The sequence below is a fragment of the Pimephales promelas genome, chromosome 2 (assembly GCF_988280905.1).
Source record: "Pimephales promelas chromosome 2, fPimPro1.hap1.1, whole genome shotgun sequence".
Taxonomy (NCBI): Eukaryota; Metazoa; Chordata; class Actinopteri; order Cypriniformes; family Leuciscidae; genus Pimephales; species Pimephales promelas.
This window is the reverse complement of record NC_142770.1, coordinates 46,342,846-46,356,740: the sequence shown is the minus strand read 5'-3', so window position 1 is coordinate 46,356,740 and position 13,895 is coordinate 46,342,846. Positions and strand designations below refer to the sequence as shown.

At 41.8% G+C, this 13,895-nt stretch overlaps 1 protein-coding gene across 1 annotated transcript in view; it reads right to left on the bottom strand.

The window, feature by feature from the left end:
- LOC120488310 (NACHT, LRR and PYD domains-containing protein 14) overlaps positions 1 to 9,479 on the bottom strand; it is a 36,294-nt gene extending 26,815 nt beyond the window's left edge. Inside the window, exons 1-3 of the mRNA XM_089120252.1 lie at positions 9,430 to 9,479; positions 6,615 to 6,788; positions 1,058 to 1,228 (exon numbers count right to left, since the gene is read on the bottom strand). Coding sequence (XP_088976378.1) covers positions 1,058 to 1,228; positions 6,615 to 6,788; positions 9,430 to 9,479 — 395 coding nt within the window. The remainder of the gene's footprint in view (positions 1 to 1,057; positions 1,229 to 6,614; positions 6,789 to 9,429) is intronic.
- Positions 9,480 to 13,895: the final 4,416 nt, after the last annotated feature.

The window sequence follows — 13,895 nt, the reverse complement described above, 5'->3', positions numbered from 1 at the left end:
TAATTCCCGCTTGCTATTTGGGGAATGAACACAGCGCTATGATTGGACGAACTCTTCTTTTTTTCCTGTTGCTTTATTTAAGGACTGCGCGTGTACAGAGGCATCACCAGGTTATTGTGTAGTTTAATCAATCGTACCAGCGTACTTTGAGGTCAAAATGTGTATCCGCTATGCAAAATGTGTACAGATTGGCAGGTCTGCTGTTATAGATAATGTTTGACTTTCTCCACTGTGTTTTAAAGCGGTGAATCCGCAATAGAATTCAGATGAGTTGCACATTTTATCCCCAGTGTCACGATAGGAACGGCTCGAGCATATCTTATGACACTGCTGGTATAACGCGCTGGTGAACGCTCGTAGAGTAGCGGTGATTTGCGAGCGGCACTCATGCACAGTCAAATAAACCATTTGATTCATACAGGAACTTTGTGCCTATAAAAGCTCTGAACGTGTGATTTATATAAATAATTAATGGCCTTATTCTATGTTTGAAGAGTTCAGATGCAAAACCCTCTAAGTGCCATTTGAAATTTTCTTCTAGAATGATCATTTTTATCAAGCTTGTATATTTAAGTTCAGTGATTTCACTTAAATTGCAACGATAATTACCTATTAATTGTTATTTAAGTGAAATTACTGAACTTAAATATACAAGTTTGATAAAAATCATCATTAAAGAAGAAAATTTCAAACGGCATTTAGAGGCTTTTGCATCTGAACTCTTCGTTTACACTAACCATGGTAGGCTAAATGCATGTTTTGGTTATTGGGGGACTATGCCCCATGTCATGTCTGATAGAAGTTTATCATTTTAAAATTACTTATCAATTTTAAAACACCTACTAACTGATAAAAAAATAATATATACATATATATATATATATATATATATATATATATATATATATAAAATGTATCAGTCAAAAAATAAATATTATTAAAATTAATTTATTGTGGTTTTGTGTCCAGTGAAAATCAGCCCTGACTGCAAATAGTATTACGAACAACTGTAACATTTCTATTAAAAATACTATTTTTAACCATGTAAAATACTCACATCAGTGTGTTGAGTTTACAGTGTTTATCCTGCAGTAGAGCAGCGATCTGATTCACTCGTGTGTCTCCTCGTTCACGTTTACTCAGATTCAGCTCTCTCATGAGTAATGGGTTTTTACCCACAATTCCAGTCACATACTGACAGGCTTCATCTGCAGCAGGACTCAAAAACCTGCAGAAGAGAAGATGAAGCAGGATTCAGTTAAATTCTCAACTACACTTGGTGTAATGACAAAATCTATTTTACATGATTTTTGTCTTGAAATCACTTAATCAACTTTGATGTAACAACATATTATGTAGCTTATTGTATTATTGAAATAATATTTCTATAAATAATTCGGCTGCATATAATTGTCACGGTTGGTAAATCCTATGTCTACTTCTCGTCTCGTGCTTCTGTTATTGTTGTGTGTGTGTGCGCTGATAGGGGGGCGTGCCGCTCTATCAGCGCTCATCAGCAATCATCATCACCAGCTGCAGTCTATCATCATGTGTATATATTCTCATCAACTTCTCATCCCCTTTGTCAGATCGTTGTTTGTGGTTCCTGGTGTGTTGTCTCCTGTCTCGCTCTGTCGTGTTCAACTCCGGTTCTTGTTTGCTGTTCTGGATACTGTTCGTCGCTGGATTCACCACCTTCACCACTGCACGCTGCACCTGACCTTCGGATCCCCTGCGTCACTAACTTTGTGCCTGTTTATGGACTGTCTCTGTGTGTTCATCATCATTCTTATTAAAAGAGTTTAACTGCACTTGCTTCCTCTATTCGATCATGACAGAACGATCTGACCAAAGCATGGAAGCAGCGGAAGACTCACAGCGATCTTTGAACGAGTTTGTGGGAAGCTGTCTACAACGGATGGACATGCAGGAGAAGAACCTCAACGACACAGCTCGCGCTGTACAGGCGTTAGTGACGCAGGTGTCTGGGCTCACCCAACAGATTCAACACCTTCGTATTCCCACTGCGCCACCCGCACCGCTGATTCCCCCACCACCACCACCAGCGGACCCATCCCAGTCAGAGCCTCGCCTTCCTACTCCAGAGCCATACGCAGGTGAAGAAAATTTTTGTCGAGCATTTCTGACCAGATGCACCATGCATTTCTCCCTGCAACCCAGGACGTTCCGCGAGGAGGCAACCAAAGTAGCGTTTGTCTTGACGCTTCTGACTGGGAGAGCGGCGCTATGGGGGGCAGCGGTGTGGGAGAACCAAGACGACTGCTGTTCCTCGTTCCAGAAACTCTCCGACGAGATGCGGCGAGTGTTCGATCGGGCCGCATCAGGAAGAGAGGCTGCCAGGGTGTTGACGGAACTACGTCAGGGTGAGAGATCAGTATCAGACTTTTCCATCGAGTTCCGAACCCTGGCAGCCGAGAGCAAATGGAACGAGGAGGCGCAGTGGGACATGTTCCTGCATGGGTTGGCTGACCGCATCCAAAAGGAGATCTACACCCTGGACCTGCCCACCAAGCTGAATGACCTCATCGCGCTGGCGTTAAGAGTGGATGCCCGCCTTTCTCGAGTCAAGAGCCGAGGTCAACACGATCGTTTCTCTGGAGGCATTGAGGGGCAGCGTTCAGGAGGCGAGGGAGCGGTCAGCCTTACCCACGATCACGAGCCCATGCAGATGGGTCGAGCCCGGCTTTCCCGGGAGGAAAAGGAGAGGCGGAGATCCCTGGGCCTTTGTCTGTACTGTGGTGGAGCGGGACACTTGGCGTTTAATTGTCTGTTAAAAGGCCCAGCCCAGGCAGTAAATATGAGGCTACTGTCGGGTGGGATCTCTGCCGAGAAGACCTCATCGACATCTACTTTTCTCCCGGTAAGGCTCCGATGGTCAACTCACCTTCACGATTGTCGAGAACTACTGGACTCAGGGGCGGAGGGTAATTTCATGGACCATTCATTCGCACAAAAGCTTCACATTCCCCTCAAACCCCTTTCACATCAGATTGACGTTCAAGCTCTCAATGGCCAAAGACTCCCCACTATTTCATGGATCACCGAAGATATCACCCTCATCACATCCGGCAATCATTCAGAGACTATTTCCTTTTACATTTTGGACACTCCAGTAGCCCCCATCGTTCTTGGTCACCCATGGCTCACCCGTCACAACCCCAAAATAGACTGGCAACTCAGATCAGTAGCATCATGGAGCAGTTTTTGTCATAAGTCTTGTCTTGTGTCTGCTTGTCCGTCTGTCTCTGCTCATGTGTTACAGGAGGAAACAGTGGATTTGTCAAATGTGCCCACGGAGTATCGGGATCTGAAGGAAGTGTTCAGTAAGTCTCGGGCTGATTCTTTTCCTCCGCATCGTCCCTATGACTGTGCTATAGACTTATTGCCAGGTACGTCTCCGCCTAAGGGCAAGTTATATTCACTCTCTGTCCCAGAGAGAGAGGTCATGGAGAAATACATTTCTGATTCTCTAGCAACGGGATTCATCCGCCCTTCCTCTTCTCCAGCGGGGGCGGGGTTCTTTTTTGTGGGGAAAAAGGATGGATCTTTGCGACCTTGTATTGATTACCGGGGGCTGAACAACATCACGGTGAAGAATACTTATCCTTTGCCGTTGATGTCTTCAGCTTTCGAGAGGTTGCAAGGAGCATCTATTTTCACAAAACTGGATTTAAGGAATGCTTATCATTTGGTCCGCATCAGGGAGGGGGATGAATGGAAGACTGCATTTAATACCCCTAGGGGGAACTTTGAATATTTGGTCATGCCTTTCGGCTTGTCCAATAGCCCAGCGGTCTTCCAGGCACTTGTCAATGACGTGTTGCGAGACATGGTCGATCAATTCATATACGTCTACCTGGATGACATATTGATTTTTTCTTCGTCTCTCCAGGAACATGTGCAACGCGTTCGACAAGTGCTTCAGAGGTTGTTAGAGAATGGGCTTTTTGTCAAGGCGGAGAAATGCGTTTTTCATGCACAGTCTGTTCCCTTTCTAGGTCACATCATCTCGGTTGACGGAGTGCGCATGGATCCCGACAAGGTTAAGGCTGTGGTGAATTGGCCAAGTCCAGATTCCCGTAAGGCCCTACTGAGGTTTCTGGGGTTCGCCAATTTTTACCGGCGTTTTATTCGCAACTTCAGCCGCCTAGCCGCGCCTCTGACTGCCTTGACCTCCCCCAGAACGACGTTCAGGTGGTCAGACGCAGCGGAAGCTGCGTTTGCCAAACTGAAGGGTCGCTTTGTTTCGGCCCCCATCCTGATAACCCCTGATCCATCACGTCAGTTCGTGGTGGAGGTCGACGCGTCAGAGGTGGGGGTAGGTGCGGTGTTATCTCAGCGCTCTCCTTCAGACGACAAGATGCATCCTTGCGCGTTTTTTTCGCACCAGTTATCCCCCGCTGAAAGCAATTATGACATTGGCAACAGAGAATTGTTGGCGGTCAAGTTAGCATTGGAGGAGTGGCGCCACTGGTTAGAAGGGTCGGGGGTACCTTTTATCGTCTGGACCGACCACAAGAATCTGGAATACATTCGCACTGCTAAAAGACTCAATTCCAGGCAGGCTCGGTGGGCTCTTTTTTTCGGACGTTTTGACTTTACACTCTCGTACCGCCCGGGTTCCAAAAACATCAAACCCGATTCTTTATCGCGTATTTTTGACCGTTCCGATCGCCCGTCTACTCCCGAGTGCATTTTACCAGAGAATCTATTCATCTCTACACTCACATGGGAGGTCGAATCGAAGGTCAAGAAGGCCTTAGAAGGGGTAACGCCTCCGACTCGTTGCCCACCGAACCGTTTGTTCGTGCCGGAGAGTTTACGGTCCAGCGTCATTCAGTGGGGTCATTGTTCCAATGTGGCGTGTCATCCAGGAGTACCATGTTTTTGGTTAAGCAACGATTCTGGTGGCCTCTCATGTCTCGTGACGTTCGAAATTTTGTATTGGCTTGTTCAGTTTGTGCCACAGGCAAGACTTCCAATCGACCCCCAGATGGGTTGCTTCAACCGCTGCCGGTGCCTTCGAGACCCTGGTCCCACATCGCGCCTGATTTTATCACCGCCCTCCCACCCTCCCAGGGTCACACGGTAGTTTTGACCGTGGTGGACCGGTTCTCGAAGGCGGCCCATTTTATTCCCTTGCCCAAATTACCTTCAGCCAAGGAGACAGCGGTGAGTGTCATTGACCACGTCTTTCGGCTTCATGGCCTCCCGACGGACGTGGTCTCTGACAGAGGACCCCAATTTGTGTCCAAATTTTGGCGAGAGTTTTGTAGACTGCTGGGGGCGACTGTCAGTCTCTCGTCTGGGTTCCATCCCCAGAGCAATGGTCAAACTGAGCGAGCCAACCAGGATTTGGAGAGAACGTTGCGATGTTTAGTGTCCAAGAATCCTTCCTCCTGGAGCCAGCAGTTGTCTATGGTGGAGTACGCCCACAACACGTTGCCAGTGTCATCCACGGGCCTATCACCATTTGAGTGTAGTGTAGGTTACCAGCCACCTATCTTTCCTAGTCTGGAATCTGAAGTCGCGGTCCCCTCCGCCCAGCGGTGTCGCCGCACTTGGACTAGAGCCCGTGAGACTCTACTCCAAGTGGGGGCGCGCACCAAGGTCAAAGCCGATCGCCACCGGCGGAGACCTCCCGTATACGTCGTCGGTTCTAAAGTGTGGCTTTCTACTAAGGACATTCCTCTCCGTTCCATTTCGAATAAACTTGCACCCAAATTCATTGGCCCGTTTGCTCTCACCAAAATCATTAGTCCGGTGACAGTCCGTCTGAATCTTCCTCCAGTGTACAGGAGGATTCATCCCGTCTTTCACGTCTCCAAAATTAAACCCGTCTTTTATGCTCGTATTAATCCGCCAGTCCCGGTTCCCCCCCCGCCGTGTCTCGTAGACGGGGAACCCTCTTATTCGGTCAATCGTGTGCTGGACTCGAGACGGAGGGGGCGCGGATTCCAGTACCTGGTGGACTGGGAAGGTTACGGTCCGGAGGAGAGAAGTTGGGTACCGGCTAGAGACATCCTGGATCACTCCCTTATCGATGATTACAATCGGCAGGTAAGGGAGTCTGGGAACGCCAGGAGGCGTTCCTAGGGAAGGGGGTACTGTCACGGTTGGTAAATCCTATGTCTACTTCTCGTCTCGTGCTTCTGTTATTGTTGTGTGTGTGTGCGCTGATAGGGGGGCGTGCCGCTCTATCAGCGCTCATCAGCAATCATCATCACCAGCTGCAGTCTATCATCATGTGTATATATTCTCATCAACTTCTCATCCCCTTTGTCAGATCGTTGTTTGTGGTTCCTGGTGTGTTGTCTCCTGTCTCGCTCTGTCGTGTTCAACTCTGGTTCTTGTTTGCTGTTCTGGATACTGTTCGTCGCTGGATTCACCACCTTCACCACTGCACGCTGCACTTGACCTTCGGATCCCCTGCGTCACTAACTTTGTGCCTGTTTATGGACTGTCTCTGTGTGTTCATCATCATTCTTATTAAAAGAGTTTAACTGCACTTGCTTCCTCTATTCGATCATGACAATAATGAATTTTTGATTCATTAAAAATCAATTAAATAATAGTATTTCCTCATGTCTCACCTCAGTGTCTTCAGTTGACAGTTTGAATCCTGCAGTAAATCACTGAGCTGCTTCACTCCTGATTCTCCAGGATCATTTCCTCTGAGATCCAGCTCTATCAGGTGTGAAGGGTTTGATCTCAGAGCTGAAGCCAGAGCTTTATAACCTTCTTCAGTGATACTGCAGTCTGAAAGTCTAGGAAAAAAGACAATGTTATATTTAGATAAGTAATCTGTTATTTTAGAAAGTACCTGAACAAATTAAATTAAATAAACTGAATTGTATTTTGTTCCTTGTACAAAAAAATATAGTCAGTTGAAAAACAAAAAGAGACAAATGGAAATGCAGTCAAACAAAAGGCCCCAAAGAAACAATCTTAACACTTATCACCACACATTGATTTTCAATATATATTTTTTTTACTTAGCCTATCTAAAATCGTATTTGATTTCAGAGCACCGTAGCGCATTGACACAGTACTACCTCTCTCACTCTAACTCATTATTTTTACAAAAAAATTCCACGTATACACTGCAGCTAAATTCGTTTGTCAGTTCACCTTTTAGTGCTTAATCCTGTTTTGTACTCACAGACTGTACAGAATGACAACCACATTCAACAGCTGAATTAACTCCCTAAAAATGCAGGTAGTGACTACCGCAAAATGCTATGCAGTGTGTATAGAACAGAACTGAACAGCTAGTTGTTAATGACGTATTTTATCATGCATAAAAAAATCTTCTTATGCGCGAAGCAAGAAATCACAGCAAAAGCGGTTGGAACCTCATTTGTATTGTCACCAAAATATAGTGACCCGCACTTTAATTACATAATAAAGTCGATTGCTTTAACAGCAACCCGAAATATGCTTATAATAAGTGGACATGGCAACACTGTAAAAGCACATTTTTTCAAACAGCCTTTACAAGGATAAAAACACGATGCCTCCGTCGACGGTGCTTTAGTTAAAATTGCTTAACCTGTTAGCCAGCAACCCCACTTTTGAGAAATCCGTGCACATGCGTATTAAGAGTTCATTCTATAGGTATGAGTGTCTGAATTATATGTGCGATGTTGTTGACGTCCCAGTCATCCAGAGAGACTTCAGTTCGAGCGATCTCTTCCAAAAGGTATTTGAAGTATCTGAGAAAAGCCGGAGTTGATCGTTAACTCGTGTGAAGTCGTGGAGTGTGAGTAAAAGGATATATAAACTCATGAGCGGTTATTGCAGGACTAACTGACTTTATAGTTTATTTGCTCCCCTTTGATACACTGTGGAAACCTTGATGGACTTTGACTGTTTCTCTGAACTCCTCTTTTCGCACAATCTTTCCACACTAAGACTATGTGAACTGTGTGAAGAAGGTTTGATATGAATGAAACCTGCGTTGTTTGCTGTATAGTTTATGTGTTGTGTATGTTTATTATTCCTATTATTCCAATGGTGATGTGTGGTGTGATGAAATTGGTACTCTGTCATGGTGAATATAGCCTACTAAAATATTTGCATATTGAATCATAGTGGTTGGGTTTTCTTAGAGTCTACTCTTGCGACATTAAGGGTTCATGTTAATTAATTAATATGTGTCCTGTGTTTTGCTTGGGTTTTGGGTTGGGTTTTGCTTTGTGTCCTGTGTTTCTTGACGTGACTAACGACCCTAAACAAGATTATATCTTAATTATATTTTGCCAGAATATATATCTGTCTGGCACCCCAGCATAAAATGTAGTCCTTCCCAACAAAACCAACCATCAACAAATTACTTGTCTGGCCTTAAAATTTATAACACAGAATTATACATTAACTGTCGTCAATTAACTCATGAAATAATTAAAAGGGCAATAAAATCTGTCTCAAAACTGCATGCATGCACATATTTGTTATACATGCATCACATATGTCTCGACTAAAATATTCTACCATGCAAGATCACAATTTAAGGCACAAACTGATAGGCTATGTCATTTTTAATGTACAAATAAATGTGAGCACTGTGCATTTGTACTAGAAGATAGGTGTTAATTTTGGATTAATTTGTAAAGGACAAACAAAAATGGATAATTTTTAAATCCATAAAATAACTAATTTAACATTCTGGCATTTATGTGCCGTTGACTTCCTCCTTGTTCACATTCTTGCTCATAGGGATTCAAAAGAGATGTTTTCCCCCCTTTTTAATTTAGCTATGATAGACCAGTTTTGAATATTTATTTTGACAACTAATATAGAAAGTTGAAGAGTTCATTGATTATATAAAATTCAGTGAAGGTTGAATAATCTTTGAACTACAGTAGTTATCTGCATGTCTCATCCATGAAGGCTCAACAATGTTGGGGGTTTTGAGAACGAGAGCCAAGCTAACTGAGCAAGTTGAACTTTAGCTATAGTGTGTGCTCCTTTATTAATATGCCTGGAGTAATAATAATAATAAATTAAAGCTGCAAGCAGCATTTATCGGTGTTCAGATCTTTAAGGCATTGTTGTATGTAGCAGGCATGATTTTTCATGATATACTACATTTCAGCGTGATATTACATAATTAACCATGTTCCAATATGATTTATCATAATTTACCATGTTAAAATATGATTTACTACAGTTTAGTTCACACACTCATTTTCAACTTCAGGATAATAGTCATTTTTTACTAAACGTGGTTGTAAATGTTAAAAGATTGAATTGATAAAGTTATACTATGAATTATAGTTGAGTATTGTGAAAAAAAATAATTTAAACAGCAGTACAACACCACTCATTGGCCACCTATAATCCGATCCTCACAGAACTTTGCGGAGGAACTTTGGTTGCTGTAGCGCCACCTATCCACCTATGCACCTATGCACCTCATACTCTGATAGCTTCTCCACAATTTGAGGCCCTACCATCTGACAAAGTTTCAGAGCTCCAGCCCTTACCGTTTGGCCTGCACGATGCGTTTTAGGGGATTTTTTCTTTCTTTCTAGCAAATACAATAGGTTTTCAGCACTTCGTGCCTGAACACCTGAAAAAGATCAAATTCACTCAGTACTTCATGATTACTAATTCACTACTATCTCAATTACAATTAAGTACAAATGAACTGTATTGAGTTGTGTAATATTGTGTAATGTGTTGTGTAGGTAAGCACTAAAACAGTCCAATACATTATTAAAACGTGTATTAAAATAATTACGATTTCTGTGCCACCTAAGACAGTTTGCTGGCCACCACTGGTTGTTTGGTGAAGCGCTTTCATGATGACTGCACAGGAGTTGTTTTTTTTTTGGTTTTTTTTATGAATGGGAGCGGCTGACACTCATAATTCATATTTACCCTCTGATGTATAGGGTTTTTTTTGGGTTCGTTAACCCTGTTTGCGTTACAGAATGTTCATAAAGCGCTCACCGTTCACAGTAACCGGGTCGTCTCATTCAAAACAGCCAGCTGTTGCTGTCCGGCGTATCCGTTTTTATTTCGGCTCCCATGTTAACAGGTTAGAGCTTGCACACTGCCTGAGTGACACGCGCATATCAGGCGCACATGAGCCGTGCGGAAATCGCGTGCATGCCAGAAATAGAACCGAAGCCTATTTTTCACGCGACACACAAGCATTAGAAGTGTTTCCAGGTAAAACAGAATAGGAAAATATGTTTATATGTTATTTTGTACACGAATACATATTGATAAATTAAATGTTGATGGTTGACAAATTTTGATATAAATATAATTTAAAAATAAATAAATATCAATTTTCAAATATTGCAATACAAATCTATACCTTTCAGTATCTGTCTATACAGAACTAAATATTCTGTGGTCTATTTTGCTGTCAATACTGCTGACAGTGTCTTTATCAGTATATTTGCTTAGCATTTTAAAGTTGATTGTAACAATATTACCATAGCAAACTGTGAGATATGTAAACTTGTGATCTCAAAAGGTGGAAAGAAAAAGGCAACATTTAACACAGCAAACCTTATACAGTTTTAAGAGTTTTAAGAGGAGAGAAAAATGCCCCTTGATTGTGAGATGGGCCGCAGGACATCACAGCCAAGATAGCACAAATGATTGCAATGAGTGCTATTTGTTTTTATATTAGACTTTTTTTTATACATTTCCACTAAAGTCCAAAAGTGAAGAATTTATGTGTATTACCTGATTGTTCAAGCTACCTCACAGAAGTGATGTTTGTTATTAGAGTTGTCAAATGTTAAAATAAGGCAAATTAAATTAAAACAAGGAACATCTTGGAATCTGGGTCTGTTTTTTCGCTCTACTTTTTTGTATATAGATGTATCGGATCGGGACTAGGTATCGGCAGATACTCAAAATCAAATGACTCGAGGGCAAAAAAAACCTGATCGGGACATCCCTAGTTACCATTATATGGGAGCAACATGTACGTACATGTTTGTATTTTCAGAGAATTATGATTAAGCATGGCACGTTTATTGAAAAAAACAAAAATCTGAAAATCATCCTGCCTAATCATTCACATAAAACAATACATTGATTGAAATCTTTTAAGAAACGTTTTGTTTGGAAAGGCAATATACATGGGGGCGTGAATGATTGTGAATAATGATGTGGTTCACACCAGGCAGACAATGACCTGCATAATGAGCCTTTCATTCAGGTGTTGAGACCACAAGAAAGAATGTGAGGACTTATTTTGTATGCATGCAAATTGTGTAGTAACTATGCAGTTCATTATCATACTGTATTTTCAGAAAGTTTTGGAATCTCCCCAAATGCGTCACTTAAAAAAAACAATAATAAATAATTTAATGAGAAGGCTTATATCTTGTAAACATTTTAAAATGTTTTCACATTGTGAATGAAAGCCCATTGGAGAGTGACATTGATCCATCTCCCCAGGATTCACAAACAAAATCTAGGTCTATCCCAAAGGAAAAAAATCGAAAAGGGCATAATAAAAAATGGGGAGAACCAAGTAAAGAGACACGTATGAGAGACCTGTCGGAGTTATTGGAAATAATGGACAGGATAAAAATGTAAAAGATAATGCTGTGTTGAAAGGGTGACAAGGTTATAACCTAAAGTTGAACTATGATTCATTGAAGTTTCGATGTGTCAAGAGATGATAAGCATCTGTGAAGAAATATGATGTATGCAAAGCAAAGGAAGCATGAGTTGTGTTTTTGTCTTTAGTGAAACTTTTACATGTGTAACCTTAAAAGGAAAATGTGAACTGCGTCTGTGCAACAGTGATGCCTTTGTGTATGTGTTAATTTTTCTGTATAAAAGAAAGGAGATGAAGGAGAGATCTTTGCTCTTCCTTGCAACCAACAACCTGGTACGCCAGCAGTTATCAGGCGCAAGAAGCTTTAAGCCTAGCTAGCACACATCTGTTAGTTAATACTCATTTATGATCTGTAACAAGTATTCATTTTCATTTGATTATTGTAATAAATTTTGTAACATTTATTATAATCATCTGACTGGACCTTGGATCATTGAGTGGTAGTCCCACTCTTCTAACGGGGCCGGGAGGACCCTATCTGAAGAGAACGACATCAGAGGGTGAGAATTATTCTGAGATAAGAATAACCCATATGAGAATTGATTGATCAAAATAGCCTAGCCAAAGAGGCAGCATATAACAAGTGTTTATATATATATAAGCATATATGTATGACTGATTGTTATGATGTGATTAAGGTTGAAGAGTACCGCAAAAGGTAGACTTATAATATAAAGGGGAAATCTATTATTTTGATAATAGAATACGAATTTATATAGACTGATGACCTAACTCTTGAGGACACGACTAAAGGATAGGCTCTTTAGTTACCGCAAGATTATATTAATATCAAGGAAGGGATATTGTATAATTAGGAACGGTACTAATCGTGAAAATCCATCACATGGGGGCTCGTCGCGGGATATATCATTGGATAATAAAGACCCGGAGCCAAAAGTGAATTTGATCAATCAAAGTTGGATGACCCAAAAAGCTTCGCTATAAATAGGGGATGCCCTATTGTAAGAAAAGCGAAATAAACCGCGCGGCAGAACCATGAGTATCTGATTAAAACCAACAAGAATCCCTTATGAAAAAGGGCCTTGTAGTTTCCTTAAGAAAAGGAAATAATGTTTTCCCTAGTCTGCATTTCCTGAGAAAAGAACTATAAGTATCTGATCAAAACTAAAGGTAAATCCTAAAGAAAAGGGGTTTAGTAATTTCTTTAAGAAAAGGGAAAAATTGATTTCATTGTCTAAAGAAATGGCTCATATGGCTCAAAGATCACCAGATTCAGAAGTGATTACAACCTCACCACCTGCAGCGGCATACCAAATCACCGTAACAACGCGTGATAAATTTGTCAGAGAAAAAGGTACCAAGGAAGGTAACACGGAATGGTATATAGGAGATTGTGAAATTAATAATGGCAGACATTTTATGTGCACCTCGGCAGCAGACGTGAGGGCCATAGTTGAACGAATAGAGGCCGAAAGGGCAAATGGACAAAAACTTAGAATCCATTTTGATCAAGGGATCGATGTGTCATTCAAGCCAACCACAGATTCTAGTATTGAAGTATATAGTGGTAAAACAAGAGTATTGTATGATGGCACAATTATGCCTCAGCAGAGAAGGCGTAGGAATTCTCAGAATACTGAAATCAACTATTCTGACACAGAACGAGCAGGTCCAGGGACCCAGAGAAGGTTAGACTTTCACGAGGCAAGCCCTGGGCCAGCATATGCAGCAGTTGCAAATGAACTAATGCAAACCATAGATCGCGCAGGTTGTGCAGCCATCCCAGAAGACTCTGACTGGGAGGAAGAGGAAAGTGAAGGTTGCCAATGGGATGAACCCATTCCACAGAGAAATAGGGTTAACCACAAGAGAGCAAGACCACTGTCAAAAGAAAGAAGGAGTAGTAGTCATGCTAGGGAACATATCGAATTAGCTGGAAGAAAGACTTTAACTCAACCCAGGCATAACCTAAAAAAGAGCATTAGAAGAGAAGAGCCTGAATACATGCAAAAAATTTTCCTCGCTGCCACAGGGCTAACGGCTGATGAAATTTTAGACATGCCTGGAACAAGTTCAAAGGCTAAACAAGATATGATAGCAGAACAACAAGATGCCTGTCAAAAAGCTTTAGCGTTGTGTCTCCGTTTAACACTCCCAACAAATAAGAATCGGAGTGGAAGGGACCCTATAATGGGTGACATTTTTGAACTAAGAAGGGAAGTGTTAATAGAATCAAATAATCCAATATATAACAGAAGGAAGGTATCAGAACCGATGCCTCGGGATGAGAAAAATCATGAAGAAGATTTTAGCACAG